The following is a 13,957-nucleotide window of genomic DNA, read 5'->3' on the forward strand; positions in this document are numbered from 1 at the left end:
TGGTTACTGTTGCCGTTTTTAGTTGGATGTTATTCCTGAAGGTCTCCATACCATCAGCTGTCTCACTATTCTTCGATTAACCTTTTCCTCATTTTAATGTTCTTAACAGTAATGAACATAGGTGTTTAAGAGGAAACGGAAAGTTGTCTGATAGCATTTTCCCTGGTTTGCTTGTAGCAGCGTTCAAGTGCTTTTTAAAAGATGTTTCTAATCAACTTTCAGAGATGCCATTATATACCTCTGGAGCTGGTGGGACTTGAACTCAGGCCTTTGAAGAAGTGACACCACCACGGTACCACAAGAACCCTTATATTTTGACCAAGGTATTTTCTAATCAACCTGTTCAGAGATATGATGACAGGTGAGACTTGAACATGGGCCTCCTGGCTCAGTGGTAGTGACACTACTTACTGAACCTCAAGAGCCTTTAGATTTTTTTTATAGAACAGATTTTTATTTAGTTTTTTCTTGTTATGACTGGCACCTGTTAGTCATGATTCTGCATTTCCACTGAAACCTGCTCTAGGATCATCTCTTGTTTCTTGCCTGATTACTGTCTTGTATTCTCCAATGGCCTTGCATCATCAATCATTTGACATTCAGTCATTCCTACCTTGCACCCTCTCACAGGCCTTGCCTTTTAAATTTACTCCCCTTCCCTTGCCTCTATAATTGCTTAAAAAACTATTACATCTCTAAATTTCTCCATCTCCGATATAAGCCCAATGATCTGGCCCTGTGGATATTGGATTGAAGGTTTGGGTTGCTGGGAGAATTTGCAGGATTGGGCATGTTCCCAGCGTAGCTGGGGATTAAAAAAAAATTGGCAACCTGCTGAAATGAAATGGGATGGTATTGATTTGAGCTGAAGGTCCAGTTACTGACCATTTTTAATGGCGATGAGGTACTCCCTCCGTTGGTGTGGTCCCCACCACTATCCCGCTGCTGAATGTGGATCCCGCCATCTGTTAGAGATGGACTCCTGGTGACCATTGATTCCTCCTGTAAATTTACCACCCAACCACAGCCCCCAGCTCCCTAACACCCCTTCCCCCACTTACTACAAGCTGCAGTAGACCTCAAATGTAGCCGTAAGGCATTCATTCATGACATTCCTTCCTACTGATGGGCTCACAGCTATGTCCAGACTAAACTTGAACAAAGGGTGCCACCAAAATGGTCCTCCAGCTTCATTGATGGTGCTCACTTTCTTTGTTGGCCTGCTGGCTGTTGCTAAACAATTGTTCCTCCCATCTATGTATTCCCAATTTCCTGGAACAGCCTGTATCTTGGCTACCTCTGGCAAGATCCTGCAGGTGGTATAGTGTAGGGACTGTGGAGAAGAGGGAAGAGGGAGGCTCAGGCACAAATGGGATGAGGACCGGCACAATAGGATTCCAACATCCACAATTAAGCCAGCCCAGTAGGTCTACTTTTTCTCCCTCCATGGATACTACCAGACCTGCTGAGTTTCTCCAACATTCTGTGTGTTCATTTCAAATTTCCAGCATCTGCAGCAATTTACTTCTGTTTGATTTACCCCCATTTTGTGAACAAAAACAAACATAGAATAAAACAGGAATTAAACAGTTTACTCTCCTTGGAGCTGAAATATGCTTCCAATCTAATTTGTCTTAATGGCTTCCATCTGATGGGTGATATTTCTGAATTGTTTACCTGTATTACAGCTGTTAAGCAAGTTACAGTTCCTGCAATTCTCATGCGATACGCATTCATAGCGGCATTATCTGTGACCGTTTCATTCAGAGTTTCATTGAAGTGTTGAAATTTTTCAAGAGGAGCCTCATTTTGAACCACGGTCCCAACTATAATGCTCAACACAGCAAAGGTACCTGTTGAAAACATGAAGAGTGACTAGCATGAGAAACCTGCGAGGCGATATTTTGATGCATTACATTATCCTGAGCGGTGCTTAGGACTTTCCCACGTAAGCCAGAAGGTCATGGGATAGAATCTTACGTCCTTCCCCATGGTACACGTAATGTTGACGGGCTATTAATCAGATGGGACGACAATTCCTTCGTGCATCCATCCTGATTAAATTTGATGTGGGAAGGTCTGAATGTCAGGAATGGGTGCTGGATGAATGAAGGGAGCCTAGTGCATTGAGCAGAATGAGATGTTGGTGTCGTGGTGGGCAGTGGAAGGCATGTGAAGCTACAATCACCAGACTTGACTATCCGTGTGAGATAAATAAACCTCATATGGCACAAATGACAGGTCCTTGGGTACAGATGCTGGGAATTGACTATTCCAGCTGTCTTTTAGCATTCGCTTCTGAGGGTGGTCTTTGAAGATAACTTGTCTCCATCTGCCCTCGTGGAACCACAACATCTCTCCTTTTGTCTATCTCCACTACTATAGCCTTTCTTGCAGCATACATATCTTGGAACTTTGCTATCTTCTGGGATTCGCAATTATCACGATTTATAGTGCAGCAATATTCTTCATGTTAGTTTATGCTCAAGAGAGACAGCCTGTCTTTAAGAGCAATCTGTGTCAGTCACTGGGTACTGAGCATAAGAAGCAGGATTGATCCAGGATGACTTATCTTCTGATTTTGTTCTCCTTTCTTTAAACTAATATTCTTACTTTCTTTTGCCATCTTCTCATGATAGCACAACTGAAAGCAGAAACTTCCAGAGAGAGTGTTTTGGTAGTAAAACATGACTCCTGGTCACTGTATGCTGGGTAAAATCTATACATTCTGGTCTAATCCTGTAATCTGAAGGAATATTAAGATACATTCACTGTTCCTACACTCTGTAGACAGGTAGCAGTGCTCACACCAAGCATTGGTTGAAGAATCAGTGTTACAGTACAATTGACTTACCTCTGACTGGTGGTCCCTTTCAGTATAGAGGTTATATGACCATTGAAGTGTTTTGAAGAGCACACAATTTGAACATGAATTCAAACCCTTCCAAACCTCAATCTCTGCCACCTAAGATGGTAAGGGCAGCAGACAGATGGAAACACCACCATAAGTTCCCCTCGAAGCCACTCACCAACCTGACTTCGAAATATATCACCATTCCTTCAGTGTTGCTGGGGAAAATTCCTGGAACTCTCTTCTTAACAGCACGGTAGGTGTATTTCCACCACATGGACTACAGCAGTTCAAGATGGTGGCCTACCTTCACCTTCAGAAGGCAAATTAGGTGTGAGCCAAATTGCTGGCTTAGCCACTGAAAGCCATAAAACACACAACAAAAATATACATCTTTTAAAAGTTTTAATTACTTGGGCTAACACTCTGGAAAACAATCATGACAGAAACACCAGATGTGGATCAGAATTTTGAGTGAGCCTGAAACTGTGATTTTGGTTTGACTTCAATTTGTCCTCAAGGCTCATTATCATCATTCAGGCAGTACGTGGGTAGCAACCAGGCATCACAATGCAGCTCACCGATTGGGGTATAGTTATTTTCATCCAGCATTCAGGTCCATAGGTAAGTCTTGAGTGAGGGAGGCTTTCGAAAGTGTTGGTTGTCAGTGGGAAGGGGATTTGGAGGTGGGAGGCAGACGGGATGGGAGTGTGCGGTGAAGGCAGGCTGACAATAGTCTAAAATTGTTTTGTGGATCCAGCAGCAGAACTTTATTCTTTCTGACTTCATGCAAAGAACTTTTTAAAGTTGTTGTAAGTGTCTTGCACTGTTTGTTATACACCCAGAGTGAAGAACACAAGAATCAGGAGCAGGAGTGGAAAATTCACCCCCATGAGCCTGCTCCACCATGGTTGATCTCATCTTGGCCTCAACTCCACTTTCCTGCCCTCTCCCCATAACCCTTTAATCCATTATTAGTTAAAAATCTGCCTATGTCCTCCTTAAATTGGCTCAATGTCCCAGCAACTATTGCACTCTGTGGTAATGATTTCAACAGATTTACCACCTTTTGAGAAAAGTAATTCCTCCTCATCTCTGTTTTAAGTCTGCCACCCCTTGACCTAAAACTATGACCTCTTATTCTAGATTGCTCTACATCTAGAGAAAACATCTACTCTGTGCCTACTTTGTCAATCTCCTTTAGCATCTTATATACCTCAGCTAGATCTGCTCTCACCTTTCTAAACTCTAGAGAGGATAGGCCTAAACAGCTTAATCTGTCCTCATAAGACAAACCTTTCATCTCTGAAATCAATCGAGTTGAACCTTCTCTAAGCTGCTTCCAATACAATTTCATACTGATGGCAATCTTTGACCAGTCAATAGGAAATTAGGCATCCAGGCTGAAAATGGATACAAAAGTCTCATTTCAGTTGGGCGACAAGGACAAAATAGCCACAACCAATTTAAGAGCAGACTATGGGCTTTTCCCATCATAAACCTCTGCTCTGCAAAAGTGGTTACCATTGTGCCCATTTCATGAATTCGAATAGGCCCAAGAATGGCCGACATCTGGATTGGTTTGGAATACCTCAGGGATTCAAAGATGAATATTACAAATGATACTTCTCTTATTAAAACTTGATAATTCTGTATTTTTGCCCCTCCCGCGATGTTAGATTCCTCAGGAAAGGATAGGGAGTGTTTACTCCTGATATTCCTGGCAATGCTCCCTGTAAACCGCCCATCTGCTCTGAGGATCACCCATTAAGGTGCCATCTCCAGCTGCTGCTGTGTATGGACCTCAGACCCATACGCTGGAAAAATTAGAGGGACCGTATGTTCCAAGTATCACGAATATTGGGCTCAAAGAAAAGCAAAATACTACAGATGCTGGAGATCTGAAATAAAAACAGAGAATGTTGGAAAAGCTCAGTCGGTCTGGCAAAGTCTGTGTTGAGAGACACAGAATTACACTTTGAGTCCGATAGGACTCTTCTTCAGGAGCATTCTCTGTTTTTCTCTCATGAATGTCGGACTTGCTTAATGGCTATGATTCCACATGTTTACATTAGAACCTGACATTTTTTTTCCTTTAAATCCTGTCCATACTGCCACTTAAGGTCATTTTGCCACGTAATTCTAAAACGTAATTCTACGCCTTTTCACAAACCAAACCCAAAATGCTGAAGCAACTGCACTCAACCTGCTGAGCGATGGATCAGAACGTACCAGAGATCATATCACCTCATGAGATCAAACTGATTACTATCGATTTCTGTAGACTTTATAAACCTGACATCCTTCTGAGATTTCTGTGCATCTCTAGCTCTCGCCCGTTGTGCATTGATTTTCATTACTTCTCCATTGGCTGCCCCGTCTTCAGCTGCTGAGGTCCTAAGCTCTAGAATCACCACCCTAAATTGCACCACCTCTTTATTTCTGTCCAAATCTTTAAGATGCTCCTTAAAATTCCCTGATCAGATTTAGTCACTTGTCTTAATGAAGTGGTATTGTGCCAAATTGGGTGGGAAAATATTCTTAAAAAGCATCTTAATTTGACTACAATAAGTGTGCTATACATATACAAGTTGTTTTTGTTGATGAATGTGTCACGGGTAGGATTACATTCATTTTACATTATTGTAGTTCTTTCAGAAATTTGCTACACACGATGTGTATTCTCAGTTAAAAGTCTGTGACCATGCATCAACAGTCAACTGTTCATATTCATGATGAAAATCTATTCACCATCGGTTCCCATTTGCAATTTCTGACACAAATTAATCACCATCTCAGTTATGCCTGGGAGAATTTTATGAAGAATTTCGCTAAGGGACAAAGTTAACAGGTACGACCACTCCCTGAGAAAGAGAAACAGCAGATATGTATGTTGGAAACAAATTCATTCACGAGTTTTAGGCATCATTAGGCAGACCAACATTTCTTGCCGATCCCTAATTGCCCTGGAGAAGGTAGTAGCAGTGTGCTTGAACTGTTGTAATCCAAATGGTATGGATATGCACAACAATGCTCTTAGTGAGGGAATTCCAAGCTTACTGTACAATGATATTGAAGGAACAGTAACATCGCTCCAAGTCAGAATGGTGCATGACTTGTAGGAAAATACTTTCTGATTTTGTCAGAATTGCTGGAAACACACAGTAGCTTGGCTACTACCTGAAATAGGACATCCTTTAAATGTCATACTTCAACGGAATTGTTTTTCTTCTAAAGGTTTCACCTGAAACATTAGCTTAACCTCATATTTTGGCATGGACTAGCTCATTGTAATTCATCTTCTGATTACATACCTTCCTTGTTGATTCAAGAATAGTATGAACAGAGGGTCACTTTGTTTTTGTGTTTAACGGGTTTGTTGAGCGAAGCATAATATGAGGTGAGAATGACATGCATTGTCAAAATGAAGGCAACAGAAATAAGATCAGAATTTAAAAAAGAACAAACAGCTTAGTTATTACAGATAGGATCAGATCCTGTGAATTCTAAGGAATTGTCATTGGCGTGTAACAGTAACTCTGGATATCTCTCCACAAATGCAGCCAGGCCTGTTGCATAATTCCAGGATATTCTGCTTTTATTTCCAAATTGAGCAGTAGTTTGCCTTTGTCCCATCAAGTGTTCTTTGCAATAAAATATTGGTATTCACTTTGGTTTTCATCATCTTACAATTAAGTGTTCTAAAAGTACAAGTCATATCATGCTAAGAATTTAAAAAAAAATCAGCAGGATAGACAAACCTGGGACCATGTGATGTATGCTTCCAAGGAAGAAGTAGACAAGAAGAGGAAAGAATGAGGAATATAATCCATTGACTGGTGGGAGACTGGCCAGCAAAGCAAATGCCATTCCTATTAAAGAAAACACATCTTAATTGAAAGCAACATGTTACTATCCAAATCTTGAGTTTACACCACTGCAGTTAGCAACAAAAACACATTTTCTTCTTTGATATCGTTGACAATGTGGGCAAAAGTCCTAGTGATGAATGGCACAAGTTCTCATCATCTTCTCCCCAATTCTAAACTACATAATATGATGATGAGATGACAGAGCGGGAATGTCACTAGGTGACACAAGTTCAAAATAACTTGGAATGCAGATTCAAGTCCTCCCTCACTCCACCACCAGCGCCACTCACCCCCTGCCTGATAGCACATGATGGAATTTAAATTCCATTTATAACTTTGAATTATAAAGTTAGTCACATCAATAAACATATAACCATTGTTGATTGTGGTTAATACCTGGTTGACTAATACCCTTTAGGGAATGAAATCTCATCTGACCTACCATGAGACCAGACCCACATAATGCGTTTGACTTGATCTTAATTGGACTTTGAAATGACCAAGACATCCTCTTGGTTTAAGGTCAATTAGGAATGGGCAGAAAATGCTAGTCTTCCCACGATGCCCACATTGCATGAATTTGGATTAGGTTTATTGTTACATGTACTCACATGAGTACAGTGAAAAGTCACCACTTACAAGCCATCTTAGATACAAAACCAAAAGAGAGCATGCTGTTTTAATAACCAGTTCTCTATAATTGGGGAAAGGCCACCACCTAAGGTCTTTCTGACAAAATGACTTCAATACACACAAGTAGTTCCTAGTACCTAGCACAATTGAGAAATGCTTTTAGATTAGTTGTAACTATCGAGAAAGCTAAATCCCAGTGTTTGTTTTCTTCTCTGTAAGCAAAAAATCTATAAATCGGACCTGCTTTAGTAACTGTGCATGTTCGTAAAGGTTTTTTTTATTTTGCAAAAAAAGTTCTCTGTAATTAGAGGACCTAAGACACACAAAGGAATTCATTTTACAGCAATTCCATTATGTTGTAATCTCCCTTCCTGTGTAATCAATGAATGATTTGTGCTGTTGGATGATTTTGCAAAATTTCAAGTTGCATTACAACGTTTGCAAACCCAGATTAATATTCTGCTTGCCAAGGACCAGCCTCTTCTTCATGTTTAAATTGTTTCCTTTTACAAACTGTTTTACTTGGATCTCTAGGTTCACTTAAGAATGTTGGAAAGTTTGCAATAATCATAATGGAACTCTACGATAACTATATAGTCAAAAAAGATAGCTTATAATAATACTTACATTTATATCGTTTATATAGCGCCTTATCATATCTCAACTGAGCACAAAGTATGATTTTTTGGTGTCCAATTACTTAGGTCTGAATTGCTTTGGAAATAGTTAAATTAAATTGCATATAAACTAGTTTTACAATGAATTCAGTCCACTGGTCAGACCACATGAAGATATATGGGAATGTAAGATTCTTATCAATACATTTAAGCAAACAATGTTAATACAGGATAAACCAGTTTATATATGTCACTGGCAATAGGAATTCTTTGCAGTGAATAGGTAAACAAGGGGAAAAATTAGTAGAATGTCTGTTGTGAATTAGAATGGAAATATGAGTTGGAACCCATATCCAAACTTAGATAGCACTTTCAGATCAGGGGTTCAGGCAATTTGGCCAAAATGGCTACCTTGTGCTCTGTAAAACTCTCATGGTTTTGCTTCAGCATTTGAAAGCCATCAGAAGAATTGAAGAAAAGAGTCTTCTTTTGAATACTTATCCAGATGAAACTTCAAAATGCAGTAAATAGATCAAAACAGTGTTAGAACAAGTGGTGACACTAAATCTATAATATCTGAAAGTCTCCACCTCAGGGTTTCAAAGGGAGTAGTGAAGAAATTGCAAATCTTCTGGGTTTAATCTTCCAAAGTTTCCTCCATTCAGGGATTGACACTTTACATTGGACAAATATAAATGTAATTTCATCATTTAAAATAGGTAGAAGAGAGAAATCAGGAAATTGTAGACCTGTCAATCTAGCGTCTGTCATGGGGAAGTTATTGAAAGTTATAATTAAGGATGGAGTTACTGAGTGCTTAAAGTAATTTGAGCTGATGAGAAAGAGCCAAACTGGATTTGTAAAAATCAGGTCATATCAAACAAATCTAATTAAGTCCTTTATTACAGACAGGTGAATATCTACAGATATTGTTTATTTGGGCTTTCAGAAGGCATAAAATAAAGTTCCACATTAGAGAAAAAGATAAAATGAAAGCACAAAGAACTGAAGACACATTATTGACCTGGTTGAGTTTGAGGGACAATGGCTATATGAAAGTTGAAAGCAAGTGACTAGAAGTGTCTCACAAGGATATCTGGCCTCAAGTATTCACAATATTGATTATTGACTTAGCATTGTGGAACTTTTCCAATTTCACAATAATTAGTAGCATGGAGCAGAATTTAGCAAGGTGCTGGAGGGGTCTGGTGCCCAGTAACAAGTCTGATGGCAACCAATTGACCAGACCTCTGGGAACCCTGATGGAAGTCACTAATTGACAATGGGAACTCTACTGCTGTGGCTCCCGAATCTGCAGGGGACATTTCAATCCAGGATACTTCCCCAACTTCATCCCGCGCCTCCAAAACAACTAGGGCTGAAATTTCACCCCTGACAGCTGCTGGCCAGGCAGACGCTCTCCATTGGAAATAATGGCTGCTACCATTTGTGCACTAGGGTTTTCACCAGGGATCATTGTTGAATTCAGGAGAAAGGTAAGTGAGCGTGGGATGGAAGTTTTCAGGAGGATGCAGGACGGGAGTGAGAGAGGAATCAGACTAAACGGTAGGGATAGTCACTCTCTGAAGAATCCCCCTTCTCTTGATCAGGCACTTTGTGCTACTGAATGGTTGCGAGGAAGCCCAACAGGGTTCACTTTCTGGTTTCCCCACACAGTGAATCTCCCATCTGTCATCAGTAGAATAACAGAAGATGACCGTAAGTAGTGCTTAATAGCTGAGATAAAGACCTCAAATGGCATCTGGGCAGGAAGACTGTCCTCGAAGCCTTCCCACCCATCCATAATCCAGGGGAGAGCAACAAACTCTCTAACCCTCATCTGAATCAAATATGGCACTTCCCCTTTGTGCATCATTTATATTGAAGAAAATAAAGTGTAGATCGAAGTATTTTCTGAATGATGAAAAGCTATAGGCTAAGGTAGATACAAAGCAATATCTTGGTCTGTCTACACAGATCACTAAAATGTTGTGGTCAGGTAAAATAAAATAATCAAAAAAGGGTGATGAAATGTTCAGCCTTTTTAACTGGGAGTCTAGAATATAAATAGAAGGGTGTTTTGGTGCAAGCCTGTTTAATTCACATTTGGACTACTGTGTACAGTTCTAACCACCACACTTTAGAAAGGCAATAAAAGTGTTGGAAGCAGTTCAGTGCAGCTTCGCTAGAATGCTACCATGTTTAGGTTAGCATTTTTAACTCTAAGGCTTTGGTAATGGAGAGAGATTACATGAGCTAGACTCGCATTCTCTGGAATACATACAAATAATTAAGGGATGACTTGATTGACGCTTTTAAGGTGTTGAAATAAATTCACAGGTTAGATGCAGAGAAATGTTTTCCACTGCTTAGGGACAAGGGACATAACCTCGAAGCAGAAGTGGACCACACAGGAGAGATGTTAGGAACCACTTCTTCACATGAAGGAGGATGTGACGGTCTCTCTCACTAAGAACAGCTTAAATAACAACTTAATTAAATCTGACATCAAAAGATTTCAGCCAGCGAAGAAAATTAAGGGATGTGGAGTTAAGACAAGTGGAGGTAGGATACAGAATGGTGAATAAATGGTGGAACAGTCTCAAAAGTGTCGAATGACCTGCTTATGTTTCTATGCTCCAATGCAGCTACAAGGATCTGAAGAACTCAAATGTGGAATTTAATGGCATTCTAACATAACATCTACAAGTGACTACCATTATTTATTGATAAGGAAAGGTGTGACGACTCAATAAAGTGTACTAGGTGCTGTGAGTTTGTTGTTACTGGATTGAAGTATTCAGCTATGTTTTTCATTTTTTGCTGTGTCATCCCATAGGCATGAAAATGTTGCCAAAATTCAGTCTAAAGAAGAATCTTTCTTACCTTGAGGGACTTGGATAGTCCCAGCACTGATACCTGATATGATATCAAAAATTAAACTCTTCTTAATGTTGTACTTCGGAAGCCATCCAATTATTGGGAAGAACTGAATGAGAAGGGCTTTGAGTCTGGCTGTTGAGCAGCTAGGGAATAGGAAAAAAACTGTTCAGGTTCTTCTGTCAAGTTGGATTGTAATAAAATACACTGTCCATATGTAAGCCTGGGAGCAATCAATGCATGTTTACTTTTTTTAAAAAAATTCAAACTTTTGAACTTTTGAAACCGAATCCAGACATTTTTTACAATGAAGATTTCTGGTGCCACGAAGTGTTTCATAAGAACTAGAAGCTGGAGTAGGCCATTTAGCCTGCTATTTAATAAAGTACTTGACAATACAGCAGAATGTTCCACCAAGTAGTGAAGTGGGATTGAGCTCTCTTGTATCCTTGTCTTATAAATAATTTAGCCAATCTGTTTGGACATGTTTCCAGTGCCACGTGAAAACGAGGTAAGAAATAGGGAGAGAGTGCAGCTAAACACATGGCTACAGGGCTGGTGTAGGAGGGAAGGCTTCCATTATGTGGATAATTGGAGCACATTCTGGGGAAGGTGGGACCTATGAAGATGGGTTGCACTTGAACCGGAAGGGCACAAATATCCTGGGAGGGAGGTTTGCTCAAGCTATACGGGATGGTTTAAACTAGATTGGCAGGGGGTGTGGAACCGGATTTATAATTCAGAGGATGAGGTATTCAGCCTTCCAACAGACACAACAGGGAGTGAGGTTGTTTCTAAAGAAATGCAGTTGATGGAGCGTAATTGCGGACACCGAGATGGTTGAGGTGTGTATACTTCAATGCTAGAAGTATCAGAAATAAGGTGGATGAACTTAGAGCATGGGTCGATACTTGGAACTACGATATTGTGGCCATTTCAGAAACTTGGGCAACTCAGGGAGAGGAATGGTTACTGGAAGTTCCGGGATTTAGATGCTTTAAAAGAAATGGGGAGGGTGATAAAAGAGGCAGGGGAGAGGCATTGCTAGTCAGGGCTAGTATAGCAGCTACTGAAAGGCAGTTCGAGAATGATATGTCTACAGAGTCAGTTTGGGTTGAGGTCCAGAACAAGAAAGGAGCAGTCAGTTTGTTGGGGGTTTTTTACAGACCCCCTAACAGTTGCAGAGAAGTAGAGGAGTGGATTGGGAGGCAGATACTGGAAAGGTGCAGAAATCACAGGGTTGTAGTCATGGGTGACTTCAACTTTCCAAATATTGATTGGAAACATTTTAGTTGTAATAGTTTAGATGGAGCGGATTTTGTCCAGTGCGTTCAGAAAGGATTCCTGACACAGTATGTAGATAGACCAACACGAGGAGAGGCCACTTTGGATTTGGTGCTTGGCAATGAACCGGGCCAAGTGTTAGACCTGTTGATAGGAGAGCATTTTTGCGGTAGTGATCATAACTCTGTTACTTTTACAATAGTAGTGGAAAAGGATAGGTACATACAGCAGGGTAAGGTTTATAATTGGGGGAAGGGTAATTACAATTCTGTTAGGCAAGAACTGGGTAACATAAATTGGGAATAGATGCTGTCAGGGAAAAGCACTATTAAAATGTGGAGATTGTTTAAGGAATGCAAACTGTGTGTGCTCGATATGTTTGTCCCCAGCAGGCAGGGAAGTTGCGGTCAAGTGAGGGAGCCTTGGTTCTCAAGAGAGGTCGAATGACTGGTTAAGAGGAAGAAGGATGCTTATGTAAGGTTTAGGAAACAAGGAACGGAAAAGGCTGTACAGGGATACAAGTTATCCAGGAAGGAGCTGAAGAAAGAGCTTTGAAGAGCTATAAGGGGGCATAAGAAAACCTTGGCAGATAGGATCAAGGAAAACTCCAAGGCTTTTTACACATACCTGAGGAATAATAGAATGACCAGAGAAAGGGCCGATCAAGGATTGTAAAGGGAATTTGTGCACGAAGTCTAAAGAGAAAGGAGAGGTCCTTAATGATTACTTTTCTTCGGTATTCACAACTGAGAGGGACCTAGTTGTAGAGGAGGACAGTGTGAAACAGGCTGGTAGGCTAGAGAAGGTCGATGTTAGTAAGGAAGATGTGCTAGGAATTTTGAGGAAGTTGAAGATAGATAAGTCCCCCGGGCCTGATGGGATTTATCCAAGGATTCTATGGGAAGCGAGGGAAGAGATCGCAGGGCCTTTGGCGACGATCTTTTCGTCCTCACTGTCCACGGGTATAGTGCCGGAAGATTGGAGAGAGGCAAATGTCATTCCCTTGTTCAATAAAGGGAATAGGGATAACCCCGGAAATTTCAAGCCAATTAGTCTTACATCGGTGGTGGGCAAATTTTTGGAAAGGGCTCTAAGAGATAGGATTTATGATCCCTTGGAAAGGCACAGTTTGATTTGTGATAGTCAGCATGGTTTTGTGAGGGGTAGATCATGCCTCACAAACCTTATTGAATTCTTTGAAGAGGTAACCAAACACATGGATGAAGGTAGAGCAGTGGATGTGGTATACATGGATTTAAGTAAAGCGTTTGATAAGGTTCCCCATGGTAGACTGATGCAGAAGGTAAGCAGGCATGGGATAGGGGGAAATGTGGAAGATTGGATTCGGAATTGGCTGACCCTTAGAAGACAAAGGGTGGTAGTGGATGGAAAATATTCAACATGGTGCTCAGTTACGAGTGGTGTACCACAAGGATCTGTCCTGGGTCCTCTTCTATTTGTGATTTTTGTAAATGATTTGGATGTAGGAGTGGAAGGGTGGGTTAGCAAGTTCGCGGACGATACAAAGGTGGGTCGCGTTGTGGACAGTGCGGAGGGCTGTTCTAGGTTACAAAGGGACATTGATAGGATGCAGAGCTGGGCTGAGAAGTGGCAGATGGAGTTTAACCCTGAAAAGTGTGAGGTGATTCATTTTGGAAGGACAAATTTGAAAGCAGAATACAGGGCTAACGGAAAGATTCTTGGCAGTGTGGAGGAGCAGAGGGATCTTGGGGTTCATGTTCACAGTTCCCTGAAAGCTGCCACCCAGGTGGATAGAGTTGTTAAGAAGGCGTATGGTGTGTTAGCTTTCATTAATAGAG

At 40.8% G+C, this 13,957-nt stretch overlaps 1 protein-coding gene across 1 annotated transcript in view; it reads right to left on the reverse strand.

Annotated features, from left to right (window-relative positions):
- Positions 1–13,957, reverse strand: part of LOC109934025 (solute carrier family 26 member 9-like) — a 112,475-nt gene that overhangs the window by 58,426 nt on the left and 40,092 nt on the right. The window contains exons 4-6 of the mRNA XM_048611814.1: positions 10,860–10,999; positions 6,613–6,723; positions 1,678–1,853 (exon numbers count right to left, since the gene is read on the reverse strand). Coding sequence (XP_048467771.1) covers positions 1,678–1,853; positions 6,613–6,723; positions 10,860–10,999 — 427 coding nt within the window. The remainder of the gene's footprint in view (positions 1–1,677; positions 1,854–6,612; positions 6,724–10,859; positions 11,000–13,957) is intronic.

Source organism: Rhincodon typus, chromosome 25 (genome assembly GCF_021869965.1).
Source record: "Rhincodon typus isolate 14 chromosome 25, sRhiTyp1.1, whole genome shotgun sequence".
NCBI classification, from domain to species: domain Eukaryota; kingdom Metazoa; phylum Chordata; class Chondrichthyes; order Orectolobiformes; family Rhincodontidae; genus Rhincodon; species Rhincodon typus.